This window comes from Branchiostoma floridae, chromosome 12, assembly GCF_000003815.2.
Source record: "Branchiostoma floridae strain S238N-H82 chromosome 12, Bfl_VNyyK, whole genome shotgun sequence".
Classification (NCBI taxonomy): domain Eukaryota; kingdom Metazoa; phylum Chordata; class Leptocardii; order Amphioxiformes; family Branchiostomatidae; genus Branchiostoma; species Branchiostoma floridae.
Genome location: NC_049990.1, coordinates 6,023,659 through 6,038,579, shown reverse-complemented (window position 1 = coordinate 6,038,579; position 14,921 = coordinate 6,023,659). Strand labels below are relative to the sequence as shown.

Below are 14,921 nucleotides of genomic sequence, written 5' to 3'. Positions count from 1 at the left end.
GCCCTTACCTTGGAGAACTATGTCAACCACAGTCATGCACCATCCGATGATGCCTTAACCTATGACCCTACCCACAATCCACTGCTGCACTGCAACTGTGGGATGACTAATGAATATAATAATACAACCAACTTAGAATATCCATTCTCTGCAATCTTCGGGACATTGTAAGCTCAACCCTTGATTTGAAAACCTTGTCTGATCCAGCCCTAACTCAACTTTTACTCAGGAGTTCACCCTCTTTATCAAAGGAAACAAATAGCAATATTATGCATCCTACCCAGTCGTATATACTCGAGACCAAACGTTTCCAAATTGATTGAACATTGTCCTTTAAAATCTTGTGTGTGTATATATATATACTTGTTTGATCACTTAAACCCCACTGCTGTACTTCATTTTATTCTATTCCACATTGTTTTGTCCTTTGTCTATTTCATTTTCAAATGTTCCAGTGGTGATGGTGATATTAGCTCTGCTATAGTACATAAGCACTGTTTCTTGTTCACTAAAGTATACCAATTAAAAGAATGTGATAATCTTCATTACACTTACATACACGACACAATGGATCTAAAACACTAAAAATGTAAATATAGATATGAAATATTAAATGTTCGCGAACATGAATGAACAATGAATTTGCGTTACAACTTATCGAATGAATACATTCAACCCTTACTTCACGTCACATTTTCTATTTTCAGGACTGGCCTATCACGACGACAAAATCCATAGTCTGGCAAGGTAGGAAAATAAATCTTGATGGACAGATAAGAGATTTTCCCTAACTTCAATGTACATGTTAGCTTTGTAATAATTGTGTATGCAGCACTGACCTTTCTACAACTTCTAAGATGTACTATTAGGACGGGACAATCCGTGTCTACTTCAGAAATCGTGTGGGTGAGTGTATGGGTGTTGATGTCAATCAAAAGTACATTATGCTTGTTATCTAAAAGTAGCGGGGGAGTCAATTTCCTTCTCATGTTCATGTGTCAAACAAGCTGTTTCAGGATACACGAAGGAGTGCTTTGATGTAGATTTTATTGACTAATTTTTGTATCGAACAACATGAAAAAGTAGGTGAAAAGACGTGATAAACTCACGTAAGCTGCTGATACAAGCGTCACCACTGCAAAAAGGAAAATAAGACGACAAATGTCAAAACGAGCAAAGTAGCGAATAATGATAATACGGCGTTTGGACGGGATAGAATAAAACATGGTAAAACTCAACAAAACCATTCCCCTGAAAACATTGAACGGACACAATACGCAAGCACCACATTGGTGTTGTCATGGTTGTTTATCCTCGGAGCTGCCCATAGTGCCTAGAGTTTCCCGACATGCAACGAGATTCTTTGAAAGTTTGTTTACCGTCTGATTCCCAGCTCTTCCGATTGCATGTTGCATTGAATTCAGGCAATAAATTCAAATAGCTTTATTTCCTGTGTTTATTGATAGTTACTGTAATAGCTTAAATATGCGTTTTTGTATGTGCACTTCAACAGGGAAAGAATTCGGGTGGAGGCTGAGAAAGCCCGCTCTGTTTATCTGAAGGAGTGTTCGTCAATATTCCAGCAAGCATGGACGAAAACATCCGCCATCATGAAGTAAGAAACAGTGACTTGATATATTGTAGTTAGTTGTTCAAGCCCCGTTTGGGATAACTGTTTGGGGTTGCATGTATCCTTTCGGATGGTGAGGTACGGCCACTTACACCGTGAGTTCCTGGCGTAAGCCTCATGCGGCAAACCTTTGCGCGTAAAAGAACCCAACACACTTATCGCGAAGAGTAGGGTGACGCTGTGCTGAAAACTATAGCCGCGGCGAAGCAACCTGGCACTACTTTCAATAAAAAAAGAACACGTTACACTTCGTCTCATTCTGTCGAAGACCCAGGTCCTTTACAGTATTAACATCAAAGGAGAGTGAAATAAAACTTACAGAGTAGCTCTAAATCTAATACTCGACGTTTGAAATAATTCTGCTTATTTACCGCTAACGTGAACAGGAGGTGTGTAGAGTACCAGGCCGAGATCAAAGAGGCACTTCGACTCGTTGATGTGTGGATCAGTCAAGCAACCTCATGTCTGGATGAGCTGAAGAAGGTACCAAATAACAAATGTTTCCATATAGCTATAATAACTAATCTTATTTACAACTTGATACTTCATGGGCAGGAATTAAAGCCTACGTTAATTTCACAATCTTATGTTTGTATTGTTTGCTCTACTATACTCTACATTTGTCGAAAATTTGTTGAAAATAAGTCAATAACTTGAGGGTGTTGCAATTTTTATTGCAGATTTATGTTGCAATAGAAAAGACAGCCTCAAACATTGTATTACAAATTAAATATTTCATCATACGTTCAGCAAGCCGATATCTGTGGATCCACACGCGCCGCTGATGAGGAGGAAAATGACAAACAGAGAAGGAAACACTTGGAAGATAAGAAAGCTCTTCAGCAACGGTGAGGCTGCTAAACATTCAAATCTATCATCAGTATCTGCATACCTACGAAATCATACATACAGTAATATCTGTAATTTGCTGTCTGACAATTTTGACGTTAACGTTGACATCAAGTTGATAGAGTTATCCTATTCCTAGCCATGTCTTTCTTGATTGTATAGACTTTAATGCGAACTATAAGAACATCTGAGACAATTCTTGAAGGCAATATCATAATGTTTTGCTTTAAAACGTTGTCACGACAGGATGCAAGAGTTAGCGAGGAGCCAGAAGGAAATAAAGCTGGAAGCAGAAGTCAGCAAGTCTCTCCTGGATAGGTAAGACAGACTTTGTGTACGGTTGTTACGATTGATTTTCTGTATGATTTTAGAACGTTGCAAGAACTTCTAGACAACTTGGATTTTTCCACCAGGAAAGGGAGCTTGAATTATTTATTCAGGGAATGCATTTTCAACTATTCTCGTGATGGTTACGGTTTACTTTGCAACGTGGCATATAATATTTATAATTTGTAGGTGTGGGCATTTTAATGGCATGATTTGTAGGTATAGGTACTTTAAGGGCATAATTTGGTGGGATGTGGCCAATTTGGAGGCACTTAGCAACTGCGTCCAAATTAGAAATTACAATGGGTGTCTGAGTAGAAACGACTGTGATCATAATTTCAGTCTTAGATACTTCAAGCATCGCGTTCAATTTGCCGTTCGCTATTTCCTGTTATGTTTAAGACTTTTTATATAAGATAACTGTAAGGTAAAGGCATGCAATTTTCGGTCGCACATCCGTCGACCTTCGTCAGGAGTGGTGATTCTCCTGACGAAGGTCGACGGATGTGCGACCGAAAGTTCGAGGTGAGAAAATTCTTGTGTTGAAGGACAGTTAAAAATTTAATATAATTTACCAACATAGATCAGCTTTCATGCTAACATGCAATTTTGTACATTTATCTATAATAAGACCACTTTCTATACAACGAATCGGTTCTCAAATTGTGCCAAGACTTTGACAGTGCAACTCGCTGCTTCGCCACATGATAAAGAGTTGTAAAAGCTACCCTTCTTGCATTTCAACTAAACTCGGCACAAAAAAGTTTTGAACATCAACTTTGGTAGATCATATTTTCATATCTAACTTGGATGTCCTGTATGCCAAATATTACGTGAAAAAATGACTAATTGAATCATTGGCACCCGCGGCCACACCAACCAGACGATACAGTGTTGAACAGAGGCAGGGAAATTTGGACATTTTTTGGTGACCTAATCACGTGAGCAGGCTGGGTGCTTGTTCCATGAGTTTACAATGACCATGAGTTTGATGCCATTACAAAGGAAATCACACAAGCTTTCTAATGATATATAATGTTACCTCATTAAAATTGATGCAGAAACAACGGAATAATCATCAACTGTTAACTTTCCAAACTTTTTGTGCCGAGTTTAAAATGTTTTTCCTCTAAACTTCTTGTTACAGTCTGAAGACCATCATAGACAGTGACGATGTTGAGCTGAGCTCCAGCCTGAAGCTCGAGGAAAACTGGGAACAGACAAACATTTCCTACCCTCCCTCCTGGACAAGTTCACAAAGTTCAGGTTCAGTGTCAAAGGGCAGTATGGACCCTGATACTTAGTTATTAAACGTTACACCAAAATCATTTTTATCATTGTATCACCAGCCAACTGTATCTATAGATATCAGTATCTTATCAAATAGTGTTTATAACGTTATCTTAAAAAAAGAAAAGAACTATATTTTAGTATGAATTTGAATTGAAAAACTTTCTTAGCATGGTCTCTTAATGCTGTAGTTGTTATCAATAAATCATACATTGATAGATACATGTCTACCCACGAATGTCAAATTTAGACCCAGAGGTCGCAGGCTTTTTCCTGTCGAATCGTGTTCGATGTGACGTCATTCGAATCGAACGGGAGTCCCATTCTGGGTCACGTGCACCGTATGACACCGCGAAGAGGTGCATTTATGCAAATCTTTTGTATACAATTATATCAATTGTAAATTTTGTATCTGATTTAATCCATTCTACGTTGCAACGTGTAAAGATGTCCAAAGATAACAAGCATATAACTACCATAGAATAATCATTAATTGGATGTACATATAAATTGGTAACTGTTGTATAACGTTACCTACATATATATACCTTTACATACAATGCATACATAATAAATTGGAAATTGAATTGTACAGTCACTTAATAAGTTAAAAGTTCATGACTAAGACTGATGAAACCAGTGGATTAGATTTACTGCAACAAACGATTGTAATTAAGAATTGCGTAACAAATTGCTGACTCATCGTGACCTACTGGTCGTTTTCCATTGGTTACAGACAAGATGGCGTCTACCTTTCTGTCTTTGTTAGCTTAAAACTAATCAGTCTACTTAGAATCCCTTCTAACTACGAAATGGAACATCTATTTTCCATTTAAAGGAAATGTGATATGTCGGTGGTAATTGAAGGATGTAAAAAGACGAACCTTCCACTTCCAGGCTTTCGGTTTTTCCTCACGTTACAAGAAAAGAAGATTTACCTCACACAAATTATTCATAAAGGGTTTATATTTTGCTTGCTCTTTTGTTATGGGTAATAAAGGGTGTGAGATATTCGATATTTTGCAAAGCTGTTGGAAATCCAGATTCTGGTTCCAACCTACTTTGGCCATATTAGGCTATTATGTTACATGGACGTCCGGAACACGAGTCAGTGGGAAATTCCATTAGCTTGGGTAATTGGAGTAATGTTGTTTTGTGATGATGAAGACCTCGAGTACAGCAAGAATATTGCTATAGATTGGATACCTGAACGCCGCTTGACTTTTCTGTGTGCACGTATGTCATACTCATTGTACATGCATGGCTTTTGGGAATAGCAAACAGCGGGTACTATGTTGATATCCTCTCGTTACATTTGTTGAAAATACTGCGTGGGGTACGAAGTTGTGTGTAAAGCGCTGTTGGGCCCGACGTCAGTCGCCTTTTGAAGCCTCCATTGCCATCGGAAACAGTTGGAAGAAGGTAAGCTTTCCTGTATTGCTTTTACTTTACAATCTAACCGTATACAACTATAAAAGTAAGTCCATTTCATACTAGCGTTCGTTATACGTAATTCTTTTACCACTGCTCTATATACACGATGTAAACAGTTAATCAAAGACGAACTGTTTGTATGTATAATGGTAGCCACCAACAACATTGTATACAACAAAAAACTATGTGAGTTAATATACACCGGTTTTGAAGAAGGAAGAGGCATGTTAACAATAGATAATGTATAGTGATAACATAGCCCTAGATGTTCTGTTTATCCGATTGTTCACTTGTAAATGCTACATGTAACAGTATTGAACCATTAGTGTCCCATGAAACACTATCGACTATTAATGGTGCCCCTGGACGAAACTAGATTCATTTGTATATAACGTTAATAGAAAGCATGTAAACGGGAACGTCAGAAGTTCAAACTTCTATTTAAAATCTTAGAAGACATATAAGATATTAGCTCCTCGCCTAGTGGTCTACTGGTCTCATCCCTGACTTCTCTGGCATACTCTGCGAAGATGAAGAGCGAAAGTAATGACTTATCCACTTAATCCTATCCATACTCGAGGGAAATCATGTCGCCCTCCCCAATAATACACCGCACGTCTCAAGACACGACAGGGGTCCGTGGCTAGCACGTACCACAAAGCCACTCGGCTCATGATGGCGACGTCTTATTTCCGTTATAAGATAACAGGGCTTGGAAGAGGACTCGGTAACATTTATGAGACACGACAGAATGCGAGTTGGGAAGAAGTCGACCTTTTCAAAACGCCTTATCGGCTGTTCCTTCGAGAACGAACGCCCTCGCATGTGAGACTCACAGGATAATTGAAACGTTAGTAGAACCGTAAGCAACATATTTGATTCCTCTGGCATTATGTACTATTAGTTAAAATCCTACCACACGTTTCGGTGCACAGGAGTGGTGCCCATCTCCATCTCTCTAATTCTTGGGCCTCACATGCATTGGTGCTAGTTCACTGGCAGCGATGTGTGTTAAACTTCTGTACTCTTTCTCATGTGTTGAGCAGAAAACAAAACAGTGCGTACCCGGTCGGGGTTTGAACCCCAGACCTTCCGAATCATGCGGCAAGTCGAGCACTCTGTCTCATAGGCACCTTTCACCAATCCCACGATTCTACTTTATAAAGTCGATATGTGTGCACTGTGTACATGTAGGCAGGTGGCCTGTTCTGCTCCTTTTTACGCAAAGTCCCGTAATCTTTTAGCTGTCAGCAGACAATGCCGTTGGAATATCGTAGAAGATGCCTCTACAGGCAATGGTCGGCTTGTTTTTCCATATAGATGACATCCTCTAGGAATCCAAAAACCGATGCGAGCGTGCGAAGAAAAAAAGTTTGACAAAAAAGTTGCCTTCATTATGACATCTAACTGGTCAGGAAGGTTGAAAAAACAGAATATAGTAGAGTAAAAACCAGTTAATTGCACACTTCTGTTAACTGCACGGAATCCCCAAACCGGTGCGGTCTAGATAACTTTGCATTATTGCACCAGCCGGGTAATTGTACAAAGTTTACTGGCAAATCATGCATCAGCCGTGCAATTAAGCGGCTTCTACTGTATACCAATCAATAGATTCTTCATTTTTTCCCTTTCACATCTTCCTTGACCTTGTAATGCTCTATGATATTAGTATACGTTTTCCGATATTTACTATTGCAATCCACGACATGTATTTGCTTATTTTGAAGCTGCTTTGTACGATTTACAGTATGGTTTAAAACTTTTTTTAAATCATTTTTGGAAACGGCCGAAAATTGATGCGCGCGTAGATGTCATCCATATATCGTAGATATCGCGGAGGTGCGTGTTTTACCAGATAAATCACTGTCACTGCTGCGTCTCTCTTGTAGGATTATTATGTATTTGACAATAAACATAATTCTGGCGCGGACTGTGAGAGCTTAACGCAGCAATCTCTGGAGAAAATGCAAGACATGCTAATAACTGAGTGAGACTGTAACGTAATTTATCGTGCTGATTGTCCAAGAATGTTGTAACTACTGCAATTGAATGAAGACCTTGATTGTACATTTTTGCCCAACCGAGCAGGTACAGGTGACAACAAAGACAAAACAGACGTGTAAAAGTATCGTAGATCTAGTTTAGCATAGAAATTGGCTTTTTCCTAATTCTCGGTAATGGTGAAAATGTGCGACTGTGTGAGTTTAGCCGGCTTGTCAAAACGCATGAGGAATAACATACCAAAAATCACAACAATCCGTTAACCCCTTCTTGAGTTATTCCCTTTCAAAGTCTGACACTGAACCTGCCCTGCAGTTCTAAAACAAGCCGCTAGGGGCCCCAAACCTATACCACTCACTCTCGGCATCAAGATTTGTCTACCACTCAAAAATCATAGCCGCAGCATGTCCAGAACTCGAGATATCCTACTCAGAAGTTCTGCTGCAGTACTATAACAAGCCGCTAGGAGGCCCAAAATCTAATCGTTTTCAGGTCTCATCAAGATCTACCCACACATCAAATATCAAAACAATCTATGCAGGCATTCTTGAGTTATGGTGGTCTTCTACAAACACACATACACACAAACGCTACCCAAAATATAACCTTCTTGGCGAAGGTAATAACAATTTTCAATGCTACTCATATATCTTAAGTGAGGGGATCTACTTTCTGTATAACGAAATAGAATACATTAATGACTTCCACATTTCTGAAAACTAAAAAAAAATAAACATGACAGAACACTGTGTGCACAATATCAATGTTCCTAGGCCTAATGGAGTGCTATTTGGGCTAGGCCAGGTCTGACTCCCAGGTACATAACTATAAGTGGGTCATAGGTCATCAGTAGTATGTTGTTTGGAAGTAGACCCGAGTCTGGAGAGGTTGACATAGGTCTAAATCTGGATACATGTAGCTTTTAAGGACTTTCTTAAAAACGGCCAGAGCTCAACGGTCAGAGAGTACATTGTACCAATATTTCGGTACTTTGATTTCAAATCTCCGATCTTTCCGATCTCAAACAAACCGCTATTTAAAGATTACAAATGTTTTGTTGTCATGGTCTAAAACTTTCTTGGCTTTGTGTTGTTTTGTTGTTACGCTTGCAGTTAAAGGCGTATGTGCTTTCAGTCATGCCTTTCTGCTTCCGTACATTTAAAACTTGTTACTTTTCTTACTTGAAATAAACCAGGCTCGACATCCTGTTGCCAAAGGCAGAGCAGACCCTTTTAAGGTTTACCATTCTATCTCACAAACACATTTCTTCACCCCAAGGCAAGCCATGCTCCTGTTAGGGCCTCCTTGCTTCTCTCATGGGAATTTCGACACGTCGTCTTGCTCTCGAAAACACATTTGCTACCGTCGGCTCGGCGGATGTAAGATGGGCTGTACCTATAGAAAAGTGAAGATAAAACCGTGTCGTACAAAAGGCCACCCAACAGATGTGCAAAAGGGCGCCTTTCGTCTGCTGGTTCAATGAAGAAAACAGGGAGACGAAGAAGTCCATGTAGACAGAAACTCATTGTGACAAAAAAGAATAGCACTGCTTAGGTTGTGTGTGCACTATGTCTAGCCCAGGTAAAAGAGTTGGATATGTACCTTTTAGCGGAGAACGTGTCTGTTACACAAGGACAGAAAAAGGACAGAGTTATCTGGGCGGATACTTTGGGATACATCTTGTGTGAGATGACTACAAGATAGATGTTCCATTGTAGTGAGACAGACAGAAAGTCGAAAACCCGAGGGCAGGTCTTTAAAAACTTTAGTTTGTGGCGCTCCCCCGTCTCAATTCATGAGAGTCGACGGACCAGAACCAAAACGTCTTGAATTATAAATGGTAACTCATTGTTGTGGAACCAATATTCAATACTTAACGTTTCATATTGTTGGGCCGGAAAAAATGACTGCACTTAATATGTTTTAGACGTAAGGAAAATGGGTAACCAGGAGTTAATATGTTAAAGCTGCATGGCCAGGTCTGACGAAAGACTCTTAAACCCCGATGGTTTTCAGTCGGCTTTTGGTCAAATCCAATTCATGTCGGTTAGAATATTAATTTCCCAAACGTATCGAAAATGTCTATTTTCAAATTGAGCCAGAGCAACAGAGAGATGGTTGGAGACAAATCCATTGAGAATATTGGACCATTCACATTTACAAAGTCTTTTTACCTTCCCCAAACACTTACGGCGTTCGTTTCTTAATTTTACAGTTAATAGAGATGTCCCATTCCTATTTTTTCTGCTACCAGTATTGTATACGTTTTGACAGTAGATGTCTCGATACCATGCGATGTCCTTTTAGATAGCTTAATCGACCTTGAAATCAGGGCCTGATTTCATCCAACCAAATTAAACAAAAATGAAGATAACACAATTGATCTTTACGTTGTATCTCGACGGTGACATTTGATGAAATTGTGTCTATTCTGGTTCACGTAACGGTGCTCGTTCCAACGATAGTCCAAAGAGACATCTGATTAACTTGCCAGATGGACTTATGTGATCGATAGAGTCCTCATTAGTCGATGTCTGCGTCGCTTCATGTAAAGGCTGTTATGAAGTAATATAATGCCCGTGCGTCAGATGTTATGACTGGTGCTTTCAGAGCACAATCCTCCACCAGATTACGGTTCAAATAAAGATTAAGGACCCAAAGCCTTTTTGAAGCCAAAGGGTCAATGGTTAACGTTGTTTTCAGGGCTGTGTATCGGACATGGTACTGTAAATGCAGAAAATTTCGCGGTGGATTAATGTTCGCGGTTTTCGCGGTGGCCGCTTCACCGCGAATTATAAAGCACCGCGAACATTTTCATGGCAGTAAGAGACTTTAGTGTATGGTGCTACCGCGAACTTAAAACCACCGCGAAATGTCCTTTTTCCTGCTACCGCGAAATTAAATCCCCGCGAACTTAAATGCATTTACAGTATTTGAATGGGGAGCCTATCCCTCTCCTTCTGTCGCCTCTCCCTCGGAGTCCCCAACGTAAGTCAGGTATCTATATTTAAAGCTGGGTAGTATCGTTTAAAGTGCCTGTCCCAAAGATACGAAGTCTAGACAGGACTGTCAGGAATCCAAACCGTGACGTTTTGATTCCCTGACTTCAGGAAGAAAGTATTGCTGGTTTAGTGTTCATAGGCATGTCAGGCCGAGTAGTAATGGCTAAGATAGTGTTGTTGATAACTGTGACGTGTACTTAATACTGTTCCACGCACCACGTGGTTTGAATTATTACCAAACATTCATGAACATAGTTTCAAAAAACATTGCATGATAGTCAAAGTCTTGAAAGAAAAAAGCTGAAATGATACGTCAATTCTCTGGCAATTCTAAAATCTGACGACCTTCTGGCCACCAACAAGTTTGACCGAAGGTCGTTCGTGGTGCAACGGCCCTTTAATGCGATATTAGCTGACAGAAAATCCACCTGCGACCACAGTAACATCTGCCCATTAAGCTCGATATGTTCTCTTTCTTTTGAGCAGCATGTTTCTTTGATCATTACACACGCCCGAGGGCGTATCTTCATTTGTTTCTTTCACCCGCGCCTCCGTGTGCGGGTGTGTAATGGGAACATGCGTCCAGCATTCTGTTATTCCCCTGTCATATTGCGCGAGCCTCGCTTATAATAACAACTTTATTGCACAACAATTTAACAAGGTACAAGTATTGGCTTACATGTGACAGGGACGGTTTTCAGGTGAAAAATACACGCAACCCTCTGATCTTAAATATGGCCGCTCTTTCATCGACACGCCCGAAGATCGCGTATAATGTGACAGGGGTGTTATAACGCTTTATCACGGCGACCTGCTTCCCTGGACACTGCTTCTCAAAGCGCCTATGTCCTTCACCTCCACCGAAACATACTGGCAGGTTAGTCTAAATATGTTTGTTTGTATATGTTTACATTGATGATATTGTTTGTTTCTCTTTGCATTCCCGGTAAAAACAACGTCATGGCGTAACACGCTAAGTCTGCACTGAAGAGTACACGCTACTGATCCGGGCATATTTATTTGAATCACTCACATCGGGATGGATCCCAACTTATTCAAAGTTTTTAGCGTGCTCGAGGTGTAGCTTTTCTCAGAAGCGTGACCTCAGTTTATGTTCTATCCCACGAACGTCCCTAGTCGAAGCTCATTTAAACCTGAGTTAAGTAATTAGTTCGTGACATGGAAAGTCGGAAAACTGAAGATTAAGTCTATGATATGACGAGAGAATGATTGTAATGCAGGGTAGCATCTGCTTGCTTAAGACACCGTGTCTGTTAAAAGCCCTGTCCGTCAACAAGTCATTAGAAACGCCACACTTACTTCCGTCTCTGAAATTGGTTCTTCCATAGACATGAACTGCATATTCAGAATATGCATAGAGTCATATATTTCTTTTTCACTATATTATGAGACGATGCATACAGAACATCCAAGCAGATGTTAAGATCTGGTTCAGTGCCAGCGTCGTGTTCTTAGTGCATCTAAATCTAGTGCATCTTTGTAGTGAGCCTCTTAGATTTCTTCTAGAATAATTAGTTTTAAGAGGATTTGGAACATTTTCAAAGATCTTATAAAAAGATGTACTTAATGTTGCAAGAATTCTCTTCCGGGTCCTTTAACCGATTGAGACATTCGGTCCATACGGGACAAAAACTGCAATACAAAGACATCAATTCATTTTTCATTCAAGTTATTAGCTGTATTCTATAACAAAAATAGTCACTTGAAGAAAAATGTCAATTGTTACATTGACAAATCAAGCTAATGCTATTATACCAAGAACTGCTGTACAGATGTAGTTGATGATTACTTCAGCAAACTATTCCCAGACCGCTTGACGTACTGTGTGCTCTTAATGCTACTAAGCTAGAAAAACACATACTGGTGCACATGACGTCACAAGACCCTGTGGGTATTACTGTTGCTTCTTGCAGCGACAGCATATTTTTCCTTATACACAGCCGTTTCTGATGAGCTTATGTATAACGTGCCGTGCTCTTATGATAACAATGGTGATTTAAGACCACAAGGTCGCGGGTTTGAATCCCGGATTATAAAGCTTACTGTGCACGCTACTGCATAATTTGTTAAGAATCGCTTAGTCGATAGAAAATGTTTGTAGAATCTACTAGAAATGTAGAATTGTAGCTAGATATAATTTTATGTCATGTTTAGACTTAACTAGTGTCTAAGAATGGGAAAATGCTTGTTGCCAGGACTAACCATATGTTAGACCATTTACAGCTGTGCAATGAAGTTTATTTATAATTTCACTCCAGGCCAATTGAAATTCTTGAGAAGAATACAGTTAGTGATTACTCCTTGTGCAGCTTAAACTTACCAACTTTACAAAGTCTATCACAGACCAGTTACGCCGTATGGCGTGTTACCAGTCAACCGGGAAAAACACGTCAGATGCTCTTAAAGACAGTCCCACATGCCCTCGCTCCTTTCTAACTTCTAATCTCAAGGATAAAGAATCTTACAAAGTGTTCAGATACTCTGACCCTGATGTAAAAGCCTAAAGAATATCTCTTTGAATTTCCCCACAAATAGACGTCAATGGTTATTCCCTACAGAAAGGTCGGTTAGAGCCATCAACAAATTGTTGCATCATGCGTGGAAATTGTATTTGCCTGACGAAAGGCTTTCATTGTGGTTACTATTGAATTTGTACACAATAGTTTATCACGAACGTTTCACGAAGGTGTTAAGCCGGATCTATGAAGGTAGGCAATACTAAGAGTGTGATTAAAATTGGCATCAATGTATAAGGCCTACTTTCCACCGTAAATAGATTTGTACGACCTATGACGTTGTAAATTGAACATATCCGAGATGTAAAAGTATAGTATGACTTGAAAAACAGCAAGACTCGCAAATCTTACTAAAGACACATCATTATCAATAAATATGGTAAATTTTGATGGCTGAACAGTCGTCGCATCAGTGGAATGGGGTGAAGCCTTGGGGTCATTGCTATTGTTTTCGGCATTGATATAGACACACAGTATGTTGGTCTATCAAATAGATCTTTTATAAGAATATTACTGTCAACATTATCAGCTTTGATACATGTACAGTACAGATGGGGTAAGGTCTTGGCCTTGCGCCTGTCCAATGGATGTGGTTACACTTCGTGATTATGTGTGTCAACAACGTTATCTGTCCAAATGGGCAGTGATATCTAACGCAAAAAATACGTCTACAGCCTCCTGGGAGCTTTCGCTATGTGCCTATTGATTTCATTGCGATTCCTCTGTGTTCTAGGGCACTTCCAGCATATCCAGAAAGGAGCTCAAAACGTTGACGTTGCACAGATGCTGCGGATATATTTTTATCAGAATCTGCAAGAGGAAACCCGAATTTGAAACAGAAACTCTGCCTACGTGTGAACGTCAACGCACCTACGTCATCACATTCCCATTGGTCTAGGGTGTCGAGTGGAATATGTTTATATTTTCCATCACGTGACCTAGCACGAGGAGAATTTTATTATCGCCGAGCTTCAGGCGTTTCCTCGAGTGACGTCAGAGTGAGAGAAAAACATTCTGTCTTCAGCGCTGTGGACTTCAACAGCGATATGATCGCACTGATGATCAGGTCTCTTCGTAGGAGATGTTTTTACTGCTGAAGAACGTACCAATAACAGTTGGACATATAGCCGGATATATGGGGTACAAGTTTTGAGATAACGTCTTGTTTCTTCAAATTCTTAAAAAGAATTGTAAAACAACAACAACAACACTCCACTGAGATGTGAAAAGAAAGGCAAGCAACAGCGAGCGACGATGTTCTACTCCAATGACACGCTGAGCTTGCTGCAGATCCTGTTGCCGCTCCTCGAACGGTACAATGAAAGTCTACACCTTCGGGAGGTCCGGACTGAGGTACCGGCGGCGGCGGCGTCCCTTTCCGCTGATGCTCCCGCGCAGTTGTTTTCGGACAGCATCCTGGTCCCCGTGACGGTATTATGCGGGCTGCTGTTTGTGGTGGGAGTTACCGGAAACATTCTGACTGTTCTGGTCATCGTTCTGGACCGGGGCATGAGGACAACCACAAACTTTTATCTAGCAAGGTAACTATGTCTCCTTCTACTTTCGTTTTGTAGTTTCTTGGCTTCTTTGCTTGCTTGTTTTAGGACTTATATGTAAAATTCCCTCGATGATAACTTAACATTCTAGACCTTTTATTCCGTGGTATATCGATAGGTTACAAAGTAGGTATTACCAAATATTTGCCTGTATTTATTTATCAAATTCAAATCCGGCTCGTAGTAAAGTTTTGATTGAAATCATATCCACCATGTCTGTACGATTCTTTGGTGCATTGCTGCAATTTTCTTGAACTCATTGCTGCAATTCTTTAGAACGCTACTACAATTCTTT

The 14,921-nt window shown here is 40.0% G+C and overlaps 2 protein-coding genes across 2 annotated transcripts in view; both read left to right on the top strand.

The window, feature by feature from the left end:
- Positions 1 to 4,110, top strand: part of LOC118428072 (inhibitor of nuclear factor kappa-B kinase subunit epsilon-like) — a 25,696-nt gene extending 21,586 nt beyond the window's left edge. Inside the window, exons 17-22 of the mRNA XM_035838037.1 lie at positions 708 to 747; positions 1,514 to 1,615; positions 2,017 to 2,113; positions 2,381 to 2,478; positions 2,726 to 2,797; positions 3,954 to 4,110. Coding sequence (XP_035693930.1) covers positions 708 to 747; positions 1,514 to 1,615; positions 2,017 to 2,113; positions 2,381 to 2,478; positions 2,726 to 2,797; positions 3,954 to 4,110 — 566 coding nt within the window. The remainder of the gene's footprint in view (positions 1 to 707; positions 748 to 1,513; positions 1,616 to 2,016; positions 2,114 to 2,380; positions 2,479 to 2,725; positions 2,798 to 3,953) is intronic.
- Positions 3,945 to 14,921, top strand: part of LOC118428071 (growth hormone secretagogue receptor type 1-like) — a 21,141-nt gene continuing 10,164 nt past the window's right edge. Inside the window, exons 1-2 of the mRNA XM_035838036.1 lie at positions 3,945 to 5,518; positions 13,804 to 14,611. Of these exons, the coding sequence (XP_035693929.1) occupies positions 14,325 to 14,611 (287 nt within the window). The 5' untranslated portion in view covers positions 3,945 to 5,518; positions 13,804 to 14,324. The remainder of the gene's footprint in view (positions 5,519 to 13,803; positions 14,612 to 14,921) is intronic.